Consider the following 23,929-nt stretch of genomic DNA (forward strand, 5'->3'; position numbering starts at 1 on the left):
AAACTATTTCGCCAATTAGGAATCCACCAGCTTTGCTTGAAGCACCTGTGGTCAAGTAGTTTTACAAATATAAATGGCCCATTGAGGTTTGAATTAAAATTGCCTCATTTGGTACTGTCAAATATGTTTAATCCTTTTAAAGATGTGTGTAAAAGCCTTAAACAAGAACTATTATTAAAAAAACTTTAACTGAAAGATGGTTTCTCAAAGAATTTAGACATACTAGGCACACATTTCCTAGAGCTATGATATGACGAGACATCATTTTTAAACATAAAAATTGACATTACATGAGAGTGCAGCCATTGTGTGGCAAATGTGGCACATGCATAGTGCATGTTAAAACTGATACATGTACAACAGGTAAAAAAAAAAGCTCAGAAAATAGCGCACAATCATTACAGTTTCTGAAACTCTGCAATTTATCTTTGATTTTCTGCTTGAAACTCGGTGAGCCTGGCTCACTTCATAACTGCATTTCAATCTCAACATAGGCTGAAAGTGTTAATATTTTTCTTGTCTACACAAAAAAAGGACCAGAGAAAATAAAACTTCATTAAAAGGTATAGGTATCATAAAATACAGTAAATGTATCGATCATAAAATATGATGTCAATGGAATTAATTCAGTTTGTCGGTGTAGAACAGACACTTTAAAATGGATGATGCCTTAGTTCTCCTAACCAACCTTGCATAATGGATAGCATGTGCTGAGTTTGCATGAAAAGGCCGAATGACTAAAACAGACATGAAAGGGGGGAAAAGAGACAGGTAAGAAATAGGACATTTTTGGAAAAAAAAGAAGTAAGAGGGTTTTGAAGGAGACAGAATGGAAGAGTGAGCTTTCAGTTTTGCGAATAAGGTGATTACAATTCCAGTCACAACCAGCAGCAGTTTGTGCAGTGATCCCAAATTTCTCTAGCAAGAGAGCAAAGCTGCTCCCGAGGGGCTCATGGGAAGCCATAGGTCAACCACCCCTTTCCTGACTCACCACATGTTAAAGGAATTCCACATTGCATTATGGGAAATGACACCAATAACCTTTGCAAACGCATTGGCAAATTACTAACACACACTTTCACGCATGTGGATAAAGCAAGGGAACCTACTTCTATTCAAATGAATGAAGAAGATAGCAAAATGACTTTTGAAAGTATTCATTTACCATCCGGCTTTTATCTCTGAAGATAAATGACGACCTCTTTGAAAATGTGGCGCGGAAGAAAACAATGTCCCAGATTTGCTTAGCGAAAGGACTTCTTATCTATTTGCCAAACTGACACAGCAATTGTCACAGTAAACAAGGAGCAGAAGCAGATTGTTCTCTTGGAGAGGGGAAGCAAACGTTTGGAAGTCACTTTAACATTCTGAAAAGCAGCTGCGTGCGGCATTTCAACAATTCGATCACATGTCGCTTCTTTTAATGCGTTTATGTTTGAGAGCTTGTAGAAAAAGTGATTGTTAGATTTCAAACTTATAACTACCGTATTTTCACGACTATAAGGCGCACTGCATTATAAGGCGCACCCTCAATTAATGACATTTTCCCCATATATAAGGCGCACCGGATTATAAGGCGCACCGGATTATAAGGCGCACCGGATTATAAGGCGCACCCTCAATGAATAGCACATTTTATTTTTTCCATATATAAGGCGCACTGGATTATAAGGCGCCCTGTCTACTTAAGTGCACCTTATAGTCGTGAAAATACAGTATTTTTTTTTTTTTTAGGATTTTTTTTATTCTGCGTGGAGGCCACTATTGGTTGAAGTACTATTGTTCATTCAATATTTTTTTTGCATTTATCAGTGTCAGTACAAATTTTGTTGTTTTCCAGCTTTATTTTATTTCAAACTTGACTCTAGAGAAGCTAAATACCGTATTTTCAAAATATAAGTCGCACCATATCATAAGGCGCACCCTCAATGAATGGCACATTTAATTTTTTCCATATATAAGGCGCCCTGTCTATTTTGGAGAAAATTTAAGACTTTTAAGTGTGCCTTATAGTCATGAAAATACGGTATGTGATTTTAATTAAAGTAATAAAGAAAATAGAAAAATCTAATGCTGTGACTTAAAACTATTGCAGAGATTGCAGTGAATCGGAATACAGTTCTCACACAGAACAGACAGTTTTCACATTGGAGAGTTGGCATACTATGAAGCAATGTCACATGGGTGTCAACATAGGATCTGATTGACATCTGTCAACCTCCCAAATATAAAACAAACACTAAGAGCTGACAAAAGGAGCACGACATACTGTACATAGGAGCCACTTTAATAACTCTCAAGTGAATTACCGTTCCATCTGTCCGTCCCTGAATATCCCTGACATCAACAGGTTCAATCCCTGTGTGGCCATGAGGGGACAATCTGGAGCCTCAATGGGCCTGGGGGAGGGAGGGTTTGGACACAGGTGGCGCACAGCAACTGCCACGGGTCTATACATAAAAAACACACAAAGCCTGCACTGATGCACATACCACCCAACTAAATGTATACTATATACACACAGCACAGTACATGCCAACATAATTGTAAGAATGGAAGCTTCGGAAAAACCACAAGTATGTAAATGCAGCTCATAACACGATAGATTGAGATCATTTACATTTAGTTACATGCATGCTCCAACACATCGGTATACTCAAATATCCCTTTCCCCCCAAACCTATTGTACACAACACTCCTACGCTAAAATTTTCCAGATTTCGACAGACATCTGGTGTGCAAACGTGAGCATAAAGAGTGCTTGTCAATTGCAAGCAAACGGAGGCGGCTTTTTTTTTCATTGCACAATGGCCTTAACAGGCGCACAGAGGCAAATATCACGCCTAGGTTCAACACACATTAGCTCAAACAGGAACATAAAAAAATCCTTCTTTTCCAATTTCTGGTCCTTGAAAATCCATCGGTTTTGCCATTTCAGCAATGGCTGGGTATAATGCTGAAATATATTTCAAATTCTGGGATGTTTCTTTCCTGAGATAAACTACTAATGTTGCGTGGAAATTACGTTTCAAGTTTTGGTGCTTGAGTCATCCACTTGATTTTGTCCTCAGTCATTAATTTATTCATTAATGCATCTGTAAACTCTTCAGAATACAAGTTCTAATCAAGCAGATGGAAAGACTCAATGTCTTCTTTAGTAGCTCTGATATTAATGGGGTATTAAAATACCTAACTGTGTTAATTACTGGTATTTAGTAAGTTTTGTAACTAGTTAACTGGCCTTAACACAGTTAATTACAAATATACTGTGTAAATCACGATCAAATACATTCAGAAATCCTTACATAAATGATTATCTAAATTAATGAGATTTTTACCCTTTGAATAAAGATGGAGTATTGTATGTTTGACAGAACAAGCAAATACAGAGGGCAAATAAATTCCCCTATAAATTGGTATTCATAAATAAGTCAGCAATTCATTCTGGTAATCGTGATGCACAAATGTTAGGTGGGTGGTTGTCTGTCAATACCGCAAGCCTCTTCTTGCCTTAGACTTTTTTTTTACTTTATATCACTCATAACTTGACTGTGCTGGAGGCAAAAGAAGAATAGTGAAAACTCATGTTTGAGAAGATCTTGGTGCTCCTCCAACACAAGTGTTTGTCTTTCACAAGAAACTGGAGGCGGTGCGTACTGGGGGGGGAGGGTTGACTCCAAATCTGACAAATTGCTGAAAATTGCCTTCCCACAGTCATTCCTGTTTGGACACACTTGGCACATCTGGTTGTGATCTGGCAACAATGGTGCTGGGTGGACTGCTTGGCTCTCAGAGTGGTGCCACATACTATTCACTCTTTCTCCACCTTCTGGTTTTGTTTGCGAACCGAAAAGACACTCCCCCCCGTGCACCATCTTAACCTCTTTCTCCCTGTGGGGTGTCTTGTTTGGCAGTTGTTGTGCCGGAGCATACCTTCGCTCTTCTCCCAACTTTAGGGGTATCAGTAGCTTGTAATTGAGGTGTCTGCAAATATGAATTTGGCACTGTCACACTGTGACCGTAATACTCTCATAGGGCGGAGGTTGCTACCCGCCAGTCTGGCAACTTCAAACAACCCCACAAAAGGATAAGATGTCAATGTTTGGTACACTAGCTTAGACTTGTACTAGTTCACAAAGCTTTCCCTGCAGACTTACCTGAAATGTAAACAATATCTAATATCAAGATAGACAATAACGGTCCATTATTGCCATTTATGAACCAGTTTTGATACAAAAGATGAACGGTATTAGACATAAAATACATAACATGCTTTTTGAAACGTACCTAAAAATGAGGTTAAGCTACTGACCATATTATAAAAAAAAAAAAAGAAACAGAAGTGACAATTTGTTCGAATGTAACGAGTAGAGAGGCCACAGAAAAATACTTGTCAGTCATGCAGCTGCAAAACAGAAACACAAAGTGCACAGCTGCGCCTTAGCTTCTCAAGTTGCTTTTACTTTGGTTTCCTGTCCTCTGAACCAATCAGGTGTTATTAGACCCTTCCCCCTCCCTAATTATCGATGATATCACCAAACATCATGCTTAAAGGTGGTCCCCAGTTTTCCTTGTCATCCCAACCACTGCCACCAATTGGTGTTTACTCAAGAACTGGTTCTTCTTCTCCTGTCTGTCATTTTTACCCCTTTTCTGGTATCAACACATCTGCTTCAGTTTTGAGTTCCCCCCTCTCTATTTGTCCATCTGTATTTGTATTTCCCCCCTTTTTCTTCGGTTGCCCATCATTAAAAAGAGGCTGAGGAATGATCATTCGGTCTTTGATGCTGCTGGCCCCTGTCATGGCTTTCTATGACATTAGGGCCCAAGCAATTACTAAAAAGCAGTCCTATCTGAAAGTGATTATACTCCTGTTGGGATTCGGTTAAAAATGAAGAGGTGGAGGAAGTGAAGTTTGAAGAAAATGACCTCGATTGATGTGAAAAGTGTACATAACAGATAAGATTTTCTAATGAATTCAAATGAAAGAAGATGACATTATGCTAAAATGAATAGGGAGAGAAGTCCAGAGAAACCTCAGCTCCACAAGACCCTATACTTGCTATTTCAACAGAAGGGGTGGGTGTGTAAATGTAGAAGCCCCTTCCATGTCGTTATTCTGTATAAACAGTCCTGACACAGAACGAGGCCTGGCAATTTTCCCGATTCTGAGGCAGTAATAAAGGCAAGTGATGTTGGAACTCAGGTGTTAAGTTTAACATCCGGCACTTAGCTCTAAAGCTCTTTTGTGCTGAAAGCTGTCGTTTTTCGCATTTTCATCATGTAGGTGGATTGTATAAGTGAGACTGACATAGAATGAGGGAGTGGGAGAAATTGTATTTTTTTTATGTTCAAGGTTAATATCCAAAGAAATTGAATTGTCTTCTAAAAAGAATCAATTATGCATAGCTATTAGGAGACTATTTTTTAATACAGGCAATGTATTTCTATGAAGAGTAATAGGGTACACTGTCTCCTATTACAAGAACTATCTTTCAAATTTTCCATGGATTAACATTGACTCTTGTATTCTAACCATGACAGCCTCTTGTCCAGTCAGTTCCAAAAAATTCTATGGGGAATGATCTTCTCACAATGTGTCATACAGATTACACAGTGGGTTCTCAGAGGTACATACAGTTTATATTGCTTTTAATCCAACTCTGGGATGACTGGCATTGACAATTTCTACCACAAAACAGCAATTCAAACATGCTAGCCACATGCGCCGACATATTTTTATCCAACTTTTCCATTGCAGAGCAATTGTTTGAGAGCTTACATTTAAAACAAAAGAAACCTGCACTCCACATTGCAGATGAGACCACCCCTCAAGCAGTTTGCACCTGCCTTGTTCCATGAGAGGAAGGAACAACTGCTCAAATGTTTGTGAGCGACACAACTGGGCATGTGCGACAAAGGGTCGTGTAAGCAGGGACCTAACCAAGAATGTGCCGGTGCACATGGCACACGACCGCCGCTCAATTTAACCTCCCGACGAATGCCATTGCGACGCCAGTCAGACTTTGTTTGGCCGCATACCGCCGAGAAGAAGATATGGAAAAAATATGTGGCCCAGTAAATCTGGCTTACATGGCTTCTCTCAGCTCTGGCCTCGGTAATGCCCTGCAAATCCAACGGTGCCAGGTCTCTGCTATTTGGGCCTTTTGTCTCCAGCAAATAAAGGAATCTATGCGCCCACTTGTTGATGGGATGTATGTGCGTGTCTTTTAAATTCCTACACGTATTTGTGTGTTGGTAAAAGATAGGCGAGGCAAGGGAGAAGGGATTACATAGAGGACTAGCGATGGATCAACTGAAAGACAACATTGGCTTGATTTTTTAATTACCTCTCGCCTGCAATGAATGGCCCCCGCAGCTGTCTGCCTGAACAGCTGCCTGTCTGAAACGTTTGGACAGAACGCACTTTGGGAGTGGTATGGAAACAACAATGCCGCATGAATCACGAGCAAGCACTGACTTTAATTTTCAGTTTTAAAACACGTTCAAGGAAAGAAAATAATGTTATAAAAATGCATTATGTTTGCAATAACATGAAATCCAAGTGAGACAATAAAATAGCTCTCTTTTTCATCTTTTGGTTTGGAATTTGTGAGTTTATATACTAAATGTATCATTGCCCAAAGAAGCAGGGGGTCCCAAAAGATCCAATTTTGGAATATATTTGAAGATCCTGCACAACACTTTCAGACTTGAATTAAGCAGTCTTGTCTTGCTCTACTCCAATTCTTACTCTGCCCCAAGGCCTTGTGGCTGCCTTCTTTGCATCCATAAATCACCCAGGAACACAGCCCTATATCAAGCATGTAGCGTGCCAAGTAAGCCTTGCAAAAGTTAATCCTAAATTGTGTTTAGAATTTACCAAACACGCCATAAGACATAAGAGGAGTCAGAATACAACTGTACAATTAAACAAATGAAAGTGCATAGCGATGGAAGTGAGACCAAGAATTTTTGAACAAAGTCCTTTACATACTTCTCATCTGAACTTCAGCAATGACAACAGTGTGGAAAATCAACATTTTACACAACCATGAACTTCACTGGCCCTCATTTAATCATGTATTAGAGCTATGAACAAATTTTACATTTAGGGGTATTGATTTAACTGTAATCATTTTATTCGAGGTGATTGTTCAGTGTTGTCATACTTCCACTGTATTAGATGGTCACTCTGCAAAGTTCATAGGAGGCCTTTGTCTAAATTTCCGAGCTTCAAAAATCCAAATGATATCCAAACCATCAATTTTTGGTAAGGCACACTGTAGATGTCATTGTCTTGTCATCTTACATATTGCTAGAGGCTACTGGCATTTGTTCCCTCTCTCCAGCTACACAGTTGACATCCCTACTACTACAAGTACTAGCACACTTGTCACCTGAGGGTCACCATTCTTACAAGTAAAACGGTCAACACTAAAGTCTTGAGAGACTATACATGCCAAGAGGCACAGCCTTATAAATGATTCAATTCAACAAATCACAGAATCATAACTGATTCAATGTATCTATTAAAAATGCACAAAAAATAATAGCCCTTCACAATAACTGGCAAAATTATTACTTCCAGCACTGCTTGTTTAAATGGATTGGCTGTCTATCGTCATGAATTGCATCGAATGAGTTCCATTAAATAAAACTTCTCTAGATAATGCATCTGGATAAATGTTACCAATGGGTACTGAGGTAAAAAAATGCAATAAAAGTGGAAAGACAAATGAGGGTGGGGTCAGGGGGTGGATGTGAATCAAGAGACAGACTTCTCATTCACATTGCACACGTGTGCGGCTTTACACTGAGACCAGCAAGCGACGGCGTTCTTCTGTTGGTCCGATGGAATTTGTATAAAATATAGGACGCCTTCCAAAAGTGACATATGCTTTCAAGCATTTCACAGTGATCTATGAACCCTAAGAAGCACAAATGCATTGGTGTGTTGGGTATGGAGTGTTTCTGTTGTTTGCAAGCATGTGCCGATAAAGCGCCCTACCCAGATATGTTGGAATTAGGCCTCATCGCTCACTAGCATCCGACTCTAATCAAAGTGCCGATTCTTAAAACAGACAGCTGCTGTCATGCGCCTTGATTCCAATAGCTATCTGTTCCCCTGGCTGTCCGAGTACTTAGTTGCCATTTGAGGTTGTGAGAGAACAAGGGGGCTAGCGGCGTCTGCCAATTGAAAGTTCTATCAAAGAGTGGCGCTTCTATTCGCCGGCTTATATCACCATCTGAAGGTAAGCTTCGATGTTGTTTTGTTTTCCCATATTACTCTTGTGGGTGCTCATCAAGATTGTGAGAAATAATTGGCCAGATCAGTTACTTAGCATTGCCTTTAAAAGAAATGTTAGTTATTAAATTTGTTATTAAAAGATCAGTAAACCATTGTAACAAAGAAACTACCATTTTAGATGTGTATACTGTAATCTCTTTGTGTGGCTGTACCCATTTAATTAGATATTAATATTTACTAGGTTAACTAATTGTGAGAAAACAAACAAATAAAAAATATGATTTTACTAAATAATAAAAACATTGCACAGAAACGACCAATGCATTTCCATTTGAACAAAAAGTCAATGAATGGCAGTGAAAATCAAGTTGGCTGGTAATAAGAAAGGGGTTGTCACTTTTTTTCTACATTTAACATCCTTAAACCTTGTAAAGCTGGAGGTAACATTCCCCAAATACTTTCTTTGGCTCAAATATTTTAAAGATCAAAGTGGTAAAACATGTATATCCTGGAATGAGTAATTGTCTCTCCATCTATTCCTGGTGCATGCTAGTTATCAGGGTGGGCCCAGGCAAAAATAATTGCAACTGTTGCATTCTATCTGCAGATAGGGTTTCCTCACCTCACTCCAATTGAGAACAACCATTGCCAACATCTAACTACCCATTTACTAGTTGAACATAAAAATCCAACCCTGGATTTCTTTCAATCACAAGAATCAAGTGTTATTTACCAATATGTGAATAACTTATTTTAGTTTAATCATATCAAAATGTACAAATTCCATCCTTGCAAGACAGGGAGAGTTTCAATATAATGCGGTGCTTTAAAAGTTGGACAGCAGTTAAAATAGAAAAATACTTCTTAAAAAGGGCTTCATAGACTCCATAATTCTACTCTTATTAACTATTTTATCTTTTTCTTTGGGAAAAATAAATAAAATTCCACCTTTGTGGTTCCACTCCAATATGTCAAAAGTAATATAATGAATTCACCCTATAAGAAAAAGAATACATGAACAAAACAGTCCTAAAAGATTAGGATTCTACAGTAGATTAGAATGACATTTCAAGATTCACGATGCTTAACCGTGAAAACACATGCAGAAACACAAAGGCAGTCTATGGGTCAAAGTTCAAATGAGCCTGAACACCCTCTGCACCTTTTTGACTGCGAACATCACAGGTTCCCTCAATATGTTGCCCTCCATTTATTTTACCCATCATCCCTCATCAGCCCCCTATGACCCCATCACCCTGGAGCTAAGGTTACCTTGTCAGTCGACTGTCTATTCACGAACACAGAGCTTGACGCCATTTAAACACTTCCTCTGTGGAAAAGAAAAGCAAAGAAGAGGAAACAAGTCAGTTTTTCATCATAGTTACAACTCAACTGTAAATCATTGATTAAATTCTTCTTCAACTTACATCACATTTATCATTCTAATGAGTTCATTTGACTTTGAATATTCAAAAAACATGCACTAGGCATAATTTGCATATGCTGATTGTTGTTTACGGAAAGGAAAAGGCCGATAGAAGATGGCAAACAAACCTCTTCTATACCTGTTGAGGGGCTCTTATGAAAACACTACAGAGTAATCCACCCCCTCTCTTGTGCATGCTGTCAGCTATCATTCAGGGTTCTGTAAGTGGGATCCTTGAGTGGAGATGCTATCACTCTAGCCCCGTATGCATTCACACTACGCTTGGCCTTATCTTTACCGAGATAACAGATCTCTTCGACAAGCAAAAGGCCTGAACAACACTGACACACACACACTCACTTTCGGAATATGCTATCTCCTTCTTAGGTTTTAGCTGTTTTCAAAGTGTTTTAATTTCACAAAGAGCTTCTTTGACACAGACAAAACGGACCAATTTGTCATGCTTCTTGTTACAAAATCCAATAAGTGGGTCTTCTTCTAGCCGGGTGGCGAAGAGCACGTGCTACTGCATGATTGTGATCGCTAATGTCAGCCCGCGGCAGAAAAGTGACACGCCTCTCAGTTAACGTCTATAGATGAGCGGATTATGCAGAAAGAGTGATGCAAAAATTTGGCAGAAAAGTCCTCATCATAAATGTATTTACATTGTAAATATATATGTATCAAAATACCTCACATTTGCCTGACATTGGTTAGATTCACGTCACATGGTCAAACGGACACCATATTTTCAATGAAGCATCCCAAAACTCAAACACATGAATTTCTTTGGGAAATTTGGCGAAATGTATTAACACATTTGATCAAAACAAAACATTACTATATTTTTATTTCATTAGTTCAAGCAAAAGTGAGTATAAACAATCACAATTAACTAGTCATTGTGCAGAAGTTTCACCAGTACATGTTTTTTTAGTAAAATATGACTTTTCATTGCAACAAATATAAATCTCAGGCTAAAATTTATGTATAGCAATATTTCTACTACCAGGAATAAGAGAAAAGTGCAAACTCTGCAAAGGAAGACCGAAATACTGATGCTAGCCATCATTTTGCCATCCACAGAAATGCACAGAAAACAACAATATTCTTAATACCTGTTTAAGTATTTTTTAAATTCATTTATTTACAATGCCAAAGAACTTAACCAATCAGAACTTAGTTGTTAACCAAAACAGCAGCATCTCTTAGGGTACACATAACCAATCTCTATAATGTGTGAAATTTTGCCTGAAATGTAATGTGTTATGACAACACAACATCTTGTACTCACTTATTTTGTTGCATGCGCCTATGTTTAGGTTCTAAGGACATATTTAGTTTTAAACTCCACTCACTTGGCACGACTTCTAACACACTGGCAAAATTGTTTGTTATTATTTCATAAACATATACAAAGACCCCCCCCCCCCATCCGCAGTTAAGTAAATAAACACGCCAGCCGTTCTGTGAATAAATAAGGTACAAACACACACTACAAGCACTGGTACAGATACTGCGTGTAATGTAAGCAGAGTTACACGTTATGACGGTCGTGAGCCGGCTGTGTTTTTCAGACCACAGCACATTGGGCCTAATAACAAAAACAAGCATCCCGGTATGGAGTTGGTCCCACAGTGTGAGGACCGTAATGAGGAACATGTGGAGCTGCCTAGACACATAGTCAGAAGAAACCCAATCCTTCAACCCCCACTTCTACACCCCACCCACCCATTCTTCCACCCATCCCCCCATTCCTTCTCGCTTCACTCCACATTCTCGCTTGCCTTAGTTTAAGAATCTTCTCTTGCAGCAAAAACAATAAAAATAATAATAACAATCAAATATTTGCAGTGAATATCACGATACTAAAGGAGATAGAGACAGTATTACTAAAAGTTACTTGCTTTGTGAGAGAAAGTGGTATTTTTTTTAGGCTTGCGATGGAATAGTCATCAGGAAACATGGCAAAAGAAAGAAGTCTTTCTCCTCATGTCAAGCCTGATAGGCGTTCCAGGATTTCCTTTCATGTGTTGAAGTCATCCTTACCGTCCACCTGGATCAATTATCTGTTTTCTTAGTTTCACATTCATTATTAGTCTTCCAAGTTGCATTGATCTGCTCCATAATTATAAATTTAATGCTCTAACATTTAATTCCAGAAAGCCAATTAATATGAAATATCATGGTGTACTCATTATGAGGGAATCATTATAAAACAGTAAACTAGTAACAAACTACCCTATCATTGTTGAATAACTGCATCTGATGTCTTTACGAACATTACGAATTTAGCCTTAAACAGTAATGGTAAATATTTGAAGATTTATGTGTTGTCCTCTTCATATAATGTGTAAATGTGTAATGTAAATACCGTCAAGCTTAGCAAGTCTTATCTGTTGCTGTGAACTAAAAAATTGCAATAGAAGCTATTCGGAAATTCCATATATGACATTCCATAGTCAGGTAGCTCTCTCCCCATTGTGCTTATCCTCACAAGGGTGGTGGGGGGCTGGAGCCTATCCAAAGTCAGAAAGATTGGGGAATCATGTTGCATACTAAAAGGTTCATTGTGTTTAATTAAAAAAAAAACTAATATAAACCAAAATATCCACCCTGTTCTTGTCCACTCAGCCAAAAAGCTCACATATTTTTTTCTTTTAGCATGTCGAAAAAAATGTAATTTGATCATATTGACTATCCTGCTCTTTTAATCCTAAGGAAATTGTGGTCTGTCATTTTAGGAAATGCCGTCAACTAGCTGGAAGGACGAACAACTTGGCAGGTGAGTGGAGGTGCAGCCCGCAAAAATATGTATAAATCCTAGTCAGTTCTAAAGAGTAAAAGGGTGAACTAAATCATAATTTTGTTAACTATACTAACTATCTTTAAATGTTTAAGATCAATAAAGCTACATCAATGGGATTCCACATTTTTACCTGGTAAAATTGAAAAAAACTACCTTTTTTAAGGGGGTTGGTTGTTCTGATGCAAACATACTTTTACATAAACATAGTTTATCTTCTATTGATGGATTTAAATGTCAACGATCAGCCCATCAACTGAGTTAGACCCCGAAATTAGCTGAGCAAACAAAGTAAAACCAAGCTCTCCAGGGAGTAAACTTGGCACACTGGTTTCAGTATGACAAGGCTCCTTGTTGCTCAGAACAATCCAAATGTTCCACTTGGGTTGAGCTGTCTTCGTTTTCCCTCCTCCACTCTATATATCAGCCCCACATCAACATAGGCCCGTCAAGACCTTTCACAAGGCTGACAGGCCACCTGAATCACACAATTGTGTGGCGCGAGGGCTAGGCATGTGTACAGAAGACGCAGTGATCCAACAACTGTCTGGGTTCACTTCTCCTCTCTCATAAAGTCAGCAGGTCCAAATATTCCAGCTGTAGCAAAACAGCATATTAACTTTTAATCCAATTCAAGAGGAAAATAAAAATAAAAACAATTATGCAAATGTTGGGTTTTTCCCAATACTTCAACATTTTATAAGGTATATTAAAATTCCTGCTTCACAGAGCTCAAATAGCCCACACCACATCCCAGGTGAGAGCTGAGGGCTAGAGTGACCATGTCTTTACAGATGGTCCGGCTTCATAACAGCTGTGCAAATGAAAAATGAAGTGTCGTTGAAGGAGTGAAAGAAAGAACGAGAGAACGCTGGAAAGTTGGCCACAAAAGCGAAAAAAAGTAACATATAAATTGCTCTTGAAAAAAAAGTCATGGAAAAACTCATGCTGCTTACAAATCTATAGTGAGAAAATCATTGACTTGAGTATTTTTTTCACAGCTTTATCTCCCCCGCAAAAGAACAGATAGCATTCTGACTGATGCATAAAACACACCCACATAGTAGTGAACCTAATAATGAATTTGGATAATGGAAGAAATTGACTCTTTGAAGACTAACAACCATTGTATACTATTATCTTGGCCATATATAGGCCTACAAAGTAAGCAAGTCATATTTCCAACACCATAAAACATTTTATGGCTGCAAAGTTAGATACGAAGTGTTAGTTTGCACCCACAACAATGTCACTGAAGCACCCTCAGTAGTGAGAAAACAACAGGTGATAGCCTTCAGGCCTGATGCTGAAAACACACAAACATTTGTCTTCAGTAGGAGGGAGGCAGTCCTAAAAAAGACATATGCTCTGATTGTCTTCTACTTAAAGTCTGAAGTTGAAATTTGTGAAAATTTTTCAATAGATGTATCTATTACAAATAATATTGAAGTATTAAAGAGCGTACTAGTTCACATGTTTAATGTTACAAGAGTATATGTGCAATACAAAAGGATAAGTGTTAAGAATAAAAAAAGAACATAATTTAAATCTAGAGAAGAAATTGTGGTAGAAGACAAAGGTAACATTGTTCCTAAAATAAAGTAATAAAGTTGTATTATTACATGCCATTAAGTTACGGGAATAAGTCCCAGTGGGCACAAGCCCAAACACAGTTTCTAAAGTTTTAAAAATGACTCGTTTAATGAGAAGCATGGCAGAAAAGAAAATAAAGTAAAAAAGTATACACTACTGACCTTAAATTCACCTCATCTTCATTAGACAGACTGAAAAGTTGTACCCGATCATCTGTCGATCTAAAAAAAAAAAAAGAAATTTCACATTACAAGAACTCCACTTTGAAATTTTGCTGATAAACATTAATTTTGGTCCACATATATACACACATAAACACACTTTATATAAAGATAATTGTAATACTATTCTTTTCATTAGGGGGCTATTAATGGGTAATCATAATCAGCCACTTAAAACCATTCTGGTGGAATAATTACATAGTTTTATGCAAATAATTACACTGCATAGTGGATATTGAGGATGATTTTTCACTTGGGTTGGATTATTTCATTCACAACAATCATTTTTAGACTTGACTTTGGACAATTTTCAGACCCGATGAGGACCCTTCACACTACTACCATTACAATCTTCACCATTATTCCCCTTCTTCCAAAGTGAGTTAAAAAAGAAAAGTCCTCCATTGGCCAGCCATCCCCTCGGGGCCCCCCAGTCTACGATCGAAACCCCTCCCCACAGAACCGCCCTGAAGACAGGGGCCCCTTTTGAATGACAGCGCTTGGGGAGGAAGACGAATTTTGCTCTGATTTCCCCCGCAGCCGCAGCGTCCATGAGAAGCAGTCGAGGAACTCCATTCTAACTGAATGGATTGGCATGGGGAGAAGCGGACATCAGATCACGGCTAAGCTGCAGCTTTTGGACTGTGTTACGCTGACGATGGTTGTCATTTCGCTGCTTTATCCACCAGGTAAGTGGCGGGTGTACCGGCGACCTAGTCCGAACTTCTCCCCTCCCAGCCCGGCGTGCCGAGCGGCGACGCTCCGCTGCGATCACCCGGACCAGGAGGGTAGAACAAAAGTTTCAAAACTCCTTCTAATCCATTTTTTGAACCAATTTATATAAACTTATATCATACGCGACCGCTAAAATCAATAATTTACGTTAAACATTTGCGTCGATGGAGAAGTTAGTCAAACTAATGCCAACCAAGGGGACAAAGTACCCCTACCCCTCACTTTGCTAGCAGCGTGAGGTAACGCAACTTTAGAAAAAACAGTTTTGAAATGATCCCAAAACAACTCAAAACTGTACTTAAACCACCAACCGTATTTTTGTTTAGATTGATGCCGTCGATTACTGAATAAATTCTAATAAGTGGGTTGGGGGCGGTTAGCTGCTAGCAACTAGCATCGCTCACGAGCGTCCGTCTGCAGGGTGGTAGAAAAAAACACCAAACTTTTACGTTTTTTTCGGGGAGAAAACGAGAGTAATTGGGACATAAAATGCATGGTTTGTTCACAAGTCACGAGGAGAACGTGTATACCCACCTTGTGGTTGAAGTAAGTCACACCGATGGTATGTCGGTGCTCAAGTTATTAACTTTATTAGCGACCATGAATGGATGGGGAGAAGGGGGTGGAGGCGAGGGGAGTTCACTGTTGAGCTCTTTGGCACGACACGGAAAAGCAAACCAATTGTGGGACAAACATGTTCATCCCCATCCTGAACCCCAATTGCAATGAATTATTACATCTATTTGCATGAGGAAAATGTGAAAAAATTGACTTTGGATCTATCAAATTATTACATTTCTTGGATTCGAGGATTACTAGTTGGAAAAGTTCTATATAAGTCCAAATGTTGACTGGGTGTCTTAATCAAACTTCTAAAGTACATTTAAGTCTGTTTAGTGAGTTGTTTTGTAGAAAAACTGAATTAAGGATGCAGTTAATGAATAAGATCATTTATTCAGCAACTTGTAAATATACATTTTATCGGATTTGTGGTGAAGTGGTGCAAGTGACAGGTTTCTATTCAGTCAGCATGTTCAGTTAACACTTATAGTGTGAATGGTCATTTGTTTATTATGTGCTCTAAGATTGGACTGGCGACCAATCCTGGGTGGATGACAGATGGGATCTAATTAACCTACTGGGACTTCTTCTTTAGTGCATAATTTTAGAGGTGCAATGAATAAATTACTAACAGATGATCAAATTAAACAACTATTTTGATTATCCAACTACTGTTTGGAGACTTTATTTAATACAACTTGATCAAATCTCCAAATTTCTCAACAATTATCAATCTCAGAAGACCTCCATGAAAGATGATATATGCAGTTAATCAAAATATAATAGCATATACAAACAAATGCACACCACAGACCAAACCAGTAACTGAATCAGAATATTATCTCATGAGAAAGATTATTTGATAATTAAATGAATGATTTCCTCCCTAATTATGTTTTGGTAAATACTGATCACAGTTGTTGCCCAGTGAAGACCTGAGGCTCTAGTTCACCATTGTTGAAGTGTCGTCATTTTTTGCCTTCCTTAGACAGCAAACGAGCCGAGACCGAATAAACACTCTCCGCTTGTTGTAGCCAAGTGGAGCATACCATTTTGCCTCCGTTGCTTGCAAGTACGATTCATTGGCCCTCCATTTTCACGCAATGAATACGTTTTAAATAACCAATTAATCAATAATCACACCAATCTCTTTGTACTTAATCCACACCACATTGTGACCACAGAAATGACAATATAGAGTGCTAAACATCTGCTTTTTAAGTGGCTCGTCCCCATCTTGTACCCATCATTTGACTTCAAACGAACTCCTGCTGGTCCTCACACTTGTTATCCTATTTGAAGCTTGTGTGGTCATTTGGGGAGATCAACCAAGGGTAGTGGTTTCTCATGGTGGTGATTGTTAAGGGGTGTCAATCAGGGTAGCCGAGGCTGGTTGGAATTCCAAGGAGGGATGTCAAATGCCTCTAGCTTGACCTCCTTCACTGCATCTCTGTACTATCAGAGGTAGTGTTGAAGTGTTGCAGTGGTGATGTGCATTAATCTTCTGTCATACTCCCTCCCCCACTACTCCCTCACTTGCACAAAGTCACACCTCTATGGAAGGGAAAAGCCAAATATTCCCATCGACAGGAATGATAGATTTTTCAAAGAAGTTAGGCATGATGTATTTGATTATGTGGTAGGCTGTCCTTGAATACTTCAGTCAACGTTTCATGAGCTTTCTTTCATTGCCAAACTATCAAACTAGAGCAGGGGTGGGAAAACTTTTCGGGCCGGGGAGCCAAATTGACTTTAAAAATTTGACAGATGGGCCGGGTCAGCATAAGATACGATACATATAAAAAAGTGCATCCGTTAACAGTACTTATGAAACATAAAGTGAGAGAAAAGGACTAAAGTATTAACATACTCATCAGTCATCATTAAAGTAAAAAGTATAAAGTACAAAGTAAAGTAAAAAGGAATGTATTAAGAAATATTATAATGTAGTTAAAAAATAGATGGTGGCTATAAAACACAAAAAACAAATAAGAGTGAACAGAACTACTGCTACTGGCTTCCATGTGACGGCGCCATCTTGGCAGAGAAAAAAAAACATTTAGATAACGTTGGCGGGCTGGATTAAAAAGCCTAACGGGGCCGTATGTGGCCCGCGGGCCGTAGTTTTCCTTGCAACAATAACAACAACAACAATTATCTTACTCCTCTCATTATCAATTGAAAATAGATAAACGTCCTACTTAAGAACATGAAGTAGCTGGTGTTGACCTCAATTAAGATTGTTTGGCCTTGGCCGAGGATAAAGATTAGGGCTTTCTGGTTGATATCTCTGATAGTCACGGTTCTGCTTTTGTTTTCCAGCCTTCTGTCAGCAGTGTCGCATCCAGCGTTGCAACGCTGAGTACGTGGCGTCTACCTCACCTTCTGGCAGCCTGCATGAGGACACGGCGCCTGATGTGGACTACTGCATCGCATTACGAGCCTATGATCTGTGCACCCGGCGACAAGCCCGGAGTTGCCGAGGCGACCTGGTCTACCATTCAGCTGTCTTCCGTATCAAGGAGCTATTCTCTCAGCATAACTGCTCTAGCGATGGACCCACGTCCTCCGGCAAGGTTCCCAGCACAGCTCGACCGGCCGTGTCGGACTTGTGCAACTATGAGAGCCGGGTACTCGCCGCTGGTTCAAGCGGACAGCAGAAAAAGTATGCCCACTGTGGATTATTCGGAGACCCACACCTACGGACTTTCCGGGACGAGTTTCAGACGTGTAAAGTGGAGGGGGCGTGGCCTCTGATCGACAACCGTTACCTGTCGGTCCAGGTGACCAACGTGCCGGTCGTCCTTGGCTCTAGCGCCACTGCGACGAGTAAGGTGAGAAAAACTGTTTTTCTCAATCTCCTCATAGGGGTTTGAATTGAGTATAATTGCCGCAAGATAGTGGCAAGATCCTAATTGAACTGATTTGACCCACTTCAGCATTCAGGTGACTTTATATTAGGTACGGCTATGGTCAAAGCCAGGGGTAGGGAACCTATGGCTCAGGAGCCATATGTGGCTCTTTTTATGGGTGTATATGGCTCTCCGCCTTTTTAAAATCATATTTTTTTTCGTTAGACTCTTTTTCAATCATTCTATCATTGATACTCATTGATTAGCAACAGTGAAATAATGTTCTCAAAAGAATTCAGACTTTTTTTTTACTTTCAAATTGGTGAAATGAATAATAAATGCTCATATTTTCATATATTTTTACTTTTATATTCTGAGTATGGCTCTCAAGGAAAAATATTTGAAAATATGATTTGTTTATGGCTCTCTTCGTCAAAAAGGTTCCGACCAACTTAGTCACTCTCAATTAGCTGCAGTTTAAAGAGAGTGTTAGAGTCTACATCCATTATTATGGACAGCTCAAAATAATTATGAAAAAAAACTAGTTGGGGTGGGTCTACCATAACTGATGTCTTGTATGACTAACTCCTGTAATTTAATTTGATTCATGCTAACAACTCTGTAGTTGTTGAACACAGGATACAGACAAAATATCTATCAATTTACATATGTTTAGGGACACAAAAATGTGATGCGACATGTTTCCATTGCATATAAATCAGGAGAAAACATATTTTCTTTTTATGCATTTCTACCATTTTTTTTTTGGAATTTCCAGCAAATCATTGAAATCAAATGGAATTGTGAGTTTCTTACCAGTCTTAGAAACTCGCTTGGAGTCTATGTTGAAAGTGTAGCTTCGACATAAAGCACCAAAACATGTGAAGTTAATCGTCATTCCATGGTGCCTTTTGAGTCTGCTCGGCATTCCTGCAGTCTCGAAGCGGCCTCAGATCTACAAGGGGGAGAGAAAGAAAGAAAAGAAAAAAGGGGTGAGGAGGGGAGAGTCCTTCACCGGTGTTGAATCACTGACATGCTTGAGCACTCTACCTTTAACACGCAGGTGGTCATATGGTAGTGATTAACGTTCACTCAAACATTCTCCTCCGACGTTGCAATCTGGAATGTTTTTGTCACCCTTCTGGTCAAGCAATTAAAGCCAGCGCTTTGTATAAATATGGAACAATGTGAAAAATAATTGCAAAAAAAAGTGTCTTTCATGTTGCATTTGCAGTTGAACAAAACATTGTTGTATACAAAGTATTGTCATAATATTGAGATAGACGCAATTATGATAATTTATGGAAAAACATTTGAACCGTTTGAAATGTTGAAGCGATTTTTTTTTTAGTTTAAGTGTTGTAAGTGGTAATAGTGCAAAGGTACTGTGTGGTCAATGTTTTTAGAGAAAATGTGGTTTGTGTATCACAGTCAATAGCAGCCAAATAGTGAATAACAGTGAAATGGGTGGCATTAAGCAAGCATACTTGGAAATTTGGCGACCTAATTAAAAAAACGGAACTATTTTTTATCACAAATTTGGGAAAACTTGGCCAGACAAAAGGAATTTATTAACTACTTTACTGTCTTTGGCAGAAATAGACGTCCAATCCATTTTCACTGGGAAGGATGGCTGTCCAAATAGATTGGACATATTTTGCAGTCAATGCCAGTCAAAGGCTTGATTTGGTTTAAACTATACTTTTAACCTCAATGCCCATGTGAACAAAAATCTTCCAAAAAAATGTTTTTATGTGATTTTTCGCCCACTTAGAAAGGTCCACTTATTGTCATAATACTGTACTTTAAAAAAAGAGGCCTATGGTTTAAAATAGTACACTTCAATCTCATAAACATACTGGAACTTTAAAGTGAGTGAAGGTGTGTATTTGCCAGTACCCACATTACCCACATCTCACCTTTTTAGAGTTGGTTTCAACTTGCCAGACTTAAGACAGGAAATCATCCATCATCGTATTGTATCTCTTCCAAATGTGTAGACGTAAGCCAGGCGGGTGTTTTGTCAGGGACTTTTTCGAGGAAGGGCCACTGTGGGAGCACTTGATTTGTTTATTTCGTTTTTACAGCTCGGATGGAATACAAATCACTGTCAGCGTTTGTACAAAAGCTGGCAAAACACTCAGACTGGGGGGGGTAGATGGAGAAAAGAATAGATGGTGGCTCATATAACATGCTGGTCTTTGTTTTTGGATGAAGACTTGGATTGTTTCACCTTAGAGAGCAAATGGGAGTTACATGTTTGGTTTCCTGCTGCCCTCGAGTGGCCATTATAGTTATGGTCCAAATTTTGATTAGGGCAAGCAAGGGAACCCAGATTTGTTTATTTTTTTGCATCAAGATGCCAGACTTTTCAATGACAAAATGATAATTTGAATGATTTTGATGTTTAGATGTCAACAGGACCACAGCATAAAGGTGTTAAAGTTATTCAGATTATTCTCTTAAATGCTATTTTGATAACTAAACAAACTTTTAAGTGTTTTAACATAATCTAACACTATTTTTGTTAATTAGTCATTTTATTATTTCTCATCTTGTTCATCTCAAAATGAGAAAAAACTAGTCTTAAAGATATTTAGAGGGAGTTTTTTAGGCTAGACATATTTTCTTTTTCCCCACAAAACCTTGACGAGCTAATTGTCCCTGATATGCATTTTTAATTAACTCGTTCATTATCAGTAATGGCAATATTCGCTCTAGGAGGGTCTACCAGTTTAAATAGAATTGATTTCTGTCATCAATGACAGCGAAACCTGACAAATTACAGCTCGCACTTCTAATTTGTGACTTTGATTGTGTTTGGGTTGAAAAGGAAAAGGCACATCTGAATTTAGAGGTTATTCTTGAATTTTTTTTTTGTGTAATCAATTTCTACAAATCATTTAAGTATTTTTTCTTCTTTTTTTTCTTCCTCTAGATCACAGTCATCTTCAAATCCTACCACGGCTGCACAGACCAGAAAGTCTACCAGGCCACGACGGATGACTTACCATTAGCTTTTCAGGACGGCTCTCGCAGTGGCGGCGAAAGCAACAGCCTGACCATCACGGAACGAGGGGGTTCCGGATCAAGCCGGCAGGTGAAGATCCAAGCTCGCTATATCGGCACGTCCATTATCGTGCGGCGCGTAGGCAGCTACCTGACCTTCGCCATCCGCATGCCTGAGGACGCACTGGACTTTTCTGAGGACGCCGGCGGCCTGCAGCTATGCTTGCACGGTTGCCCGCGTAACGAGCTCATCAAGGAGCACACGTTAGGAAGACAGAGCCAGCAGCACCGGCGGCCGGGTGCCGCCACCGAGTTGGGTCCGCTGAGGCCCCCTCACCAGGTTTACACAGTGGAGCGTGCTACAGCCAAGTGTCGAGAAACCCTGCAAGTGGAGGACGTTTACTTCCAGTCTTGCGTCTTTGACTTGCTGACAACAGGAGACCCCGAGTTCTCCATGGCGGCGTATGGCGCCTTGGAAGATTTGAAGGCACTGCCGCCCAGCAAACTTAAGCAGAATTCCCCGAGGAGTCCACGTCTTTATAACCGGGGGGCGTCACAGACAGTTGCAGGCAAAAATGCAGTTTCTGTTTTTATGCTCGTACTCGTTGTGCTGCTTTTGTAAAAAGAGGAAAAATACAATATATAATGTTATGTAAAAGACATGTGAAAGTATCATCAGCTTCAGGAAAGAGTGCCAATGCAATGTTTATGAATTGTAGCTTTTGAAGGATTGCAAACATAAGAAAAATACGTTCATGTGGGTTTTTGATTTGTTTCCATTCTAAATACAGTGGTACCTTGAGATACAAGCTTAATTCGTTCTGGGACTGAGCTCTTATGTTGATATTCTCATAACTTGAATGAACGTTTTCCATTGAAATGAACTAAAAACAACTTTTTGCACATAATAACATAAACAAATTTAAATGAACTTAGATTACAATGCAGACACACTCAAAAATAAGTTTAGGGTTAGTTTGGCTTTCTCGTATCTCGAAACTTGTCTCGTATCCAGAGATAATCATTTGCCCGAAATTTTACTCGTATCTCAAATTGCTCGTGTGTCGAGGTGCTCGTATGTCGAGGTACCACTGTACTGTAAATGGGGTTCATTTTTTGTAAAAATAAAAATGGTACTTCTCCATAAATACATACATAATATACTCCACTGTGCAGTGTCTTCAGTCAAATCACAACATTTTACAGTATCAACAGCATGTTTTGTGTATTTAAATGTTACTAGTTCACAACATGGCATGCTAAATACACAAGCTCCAACAACTTTATGTAAAAACTACCTATGCACTCACGCTACAGTATACAATAATAGACATACCTACATGTACTCCATTTGGTCATTCTGTAAAACTCTTTAAGCTGTTTGACTTCTACTGTTAAAGGTTAAGAAAAAAAATCTTTATATAATAATATATTAAAGACTTGTGTATATATGTTTTATATTGTGTACATTTGCTGTTGTAAAGTTGTTTGAATTGTCATATGGTTTGTTGTGTATGTAGCCTATTTTAGGAAATAAACTAATGTGTTGTGCCCTACCCAATGTAATTTTCCATATTAAAGTTTTGGACACTCCTTAATCGTTGTTTGTGCGTTTTAAACTTTTATAGGCTCAGACTCAGTCACATACATTTTTGCACAGCCATACTGAGTGGGTGGTCTTATTTCATCCTTATTTCTTCTAGGGGGAGTATGAACTAGCATTTAGCATAAAAAACAAATGGCAATGTTTGGGTCAATACATTTTTATACACCATTTAATATGGGAAATATGGGAAATCTTACTTTGAAATACTATTGCAGTCCTTATTCAGCCCTGATGGGGTCCTCAGTCCATAAGACCTGAAACCTTCAAGGTTAATCTTGGACGACTTTGCCAGAACTTTGACATGTATAAATAAGTTGATAGTGTACTATATAAGTATTGAATGGTTATGGTTTTCTTTGGTATAAATTAAAATGTTTTAACCTATTTTTATTTCCCCCTAGAATATATAATGTAATATTTGTGGGGTTGCATATGGAGTTGGCAGATAGTGTTTATAATATATATTTTTAATTTACCATTAGTCAAAATTGTGGTCAAAGTATGGCCTGGGTAGCTAAAACATGTCTCATAAAAAGTGAAAGCAAATTCTATTGATTTAATCTTTATCCAAAAATTGTATAGTTACTTACATCAAGATGTTATCCTGATTTCTTTTGCTGATTCTCCATCCTCATTCTTCAGGCACGTAAAATTGATGTGCAATCTTGTTCCAATCTGTTTTGCTAGCACAAAATCAATGAAACAGTTGTATTCATTTCATTCACAAATCCTGAAAATGAAAGGCAAATTTAAATTGGTTCACCAGTCTTATTCAGCGCTTCGGGTCCTGTAAGATAATAATATAATAATAATAGAATTGAAAAAAAATATATATATATATATATAAAATAAATCAGTTTTTTTCAATG

The 23,929-nt window shown here is 38.6% G+C and overlaps 1 protein-coding gene and 1 long non-coding RNA gene across 4 annotated transcripts in view; one reads left to right on the plus strand and one right to left on the minus strand.

Moving 5' to 3' along the window:
* The window catches only part of LOC144196975 (uncharacterized), a 40,878-nt gene extending 21,462 nt beyond the window's left edge, over positions 1-19,416 (minus strand). The window contains exons 1-3 of one of the 2 annotated variants that reach the window (XR_013326443.1): positions 19,262-19,416; positions 14,238-14,297; positions 9,524-9,581 (exon numbers count right to left, since the gene is read on the minus strand). This is a non-coding gene — a long non-coding RNA (uncharacterized LOC144196975). Of the gene's footprint in view, positions 1-9,523; positions 9,582-14,237; positions 14,298-15,566; positions 15,656-19,261 lie in introns of those variants that run through there. The other variant, XR_013326442.1, reaches the window with a different exon arrangement.
* On the plus strand, positions 8,117-23,047 carry rgmd (RGM domain family, member D). Of its 2 annotated transcripts, XM_077717490.1 has the most exons (5): positions 8,117-8,255; positions 12,422-12,462; positions 14,838-14,986; positions 17,916-18,427; positions 21,384-23,047. In XM_077717490.1, exons 2-5 carry the CDS (start codon positions 12,425-12,427, stop codon positions 22,074-22,076), a joined length of 1,392 nt encoding a protein of 463 aa, XP_077573616.1. In that variant the 5' UTR covers positions 8,117-8,255; positions 12,422-12,424; the 3' UTR covers positions 22,077-23,047. The 2 variants fall into 2 exon arrangements, with proteins under 2 accessions (XP_077573616.1, XP_077573615.1); XM_077717489.1 differs by lacking the exons at positions 8,117-8,255; positions 12,422-12,462 and having other exon boundaries at positions 14,773-14,986.
* Positions 23,048-23,929: the final 882 nt, after the last annotated feature.

The sequence above is a fragment of the Stigmatopora nigra genome, chromosome 5, assembly GCF_051989575.1.
Source record: "Stigmatopora nigra isolate UIUO_SnigA chromosome 5, RoL_Snig_1.1, whole genome shotgun sequence".
NCBI classification, from domain to species: Eukaryota; Metazoa; Chordata; class Actinopteri; order Syngnathiformes; family Syngnathidae; genus Stigmatopora; species Stigmatopora nigra.

What these genes read in the sequence shown, in the direction of transcription:
- rgmd (XM_077717489.1), top strand. Translation starts at nt 14,788, where the DNA reads ATGACAGCGCTTGGGGAGGAAGACGAATTTTGCTCTGATTTCCCCCGC. An exon ending in TTCGCTGCTTTATCCACCAG is followed by an intron (nt 14,987 to 17,915) that starts GTAAGTGGCGGG and finishes TTTGTTTTCCAG; the next exon opens with CCTTCTGTCAGCAGTGTCGC. An exon ending in GCGCCACTGCGACGAGTAAG is followed by an intron (nt 18,428 to 21,383) that starts GTGAGAAAAACT and finishes TTCTTCCTCTAG; the next exon opens with ATCACAGTCATCTTCAAATC.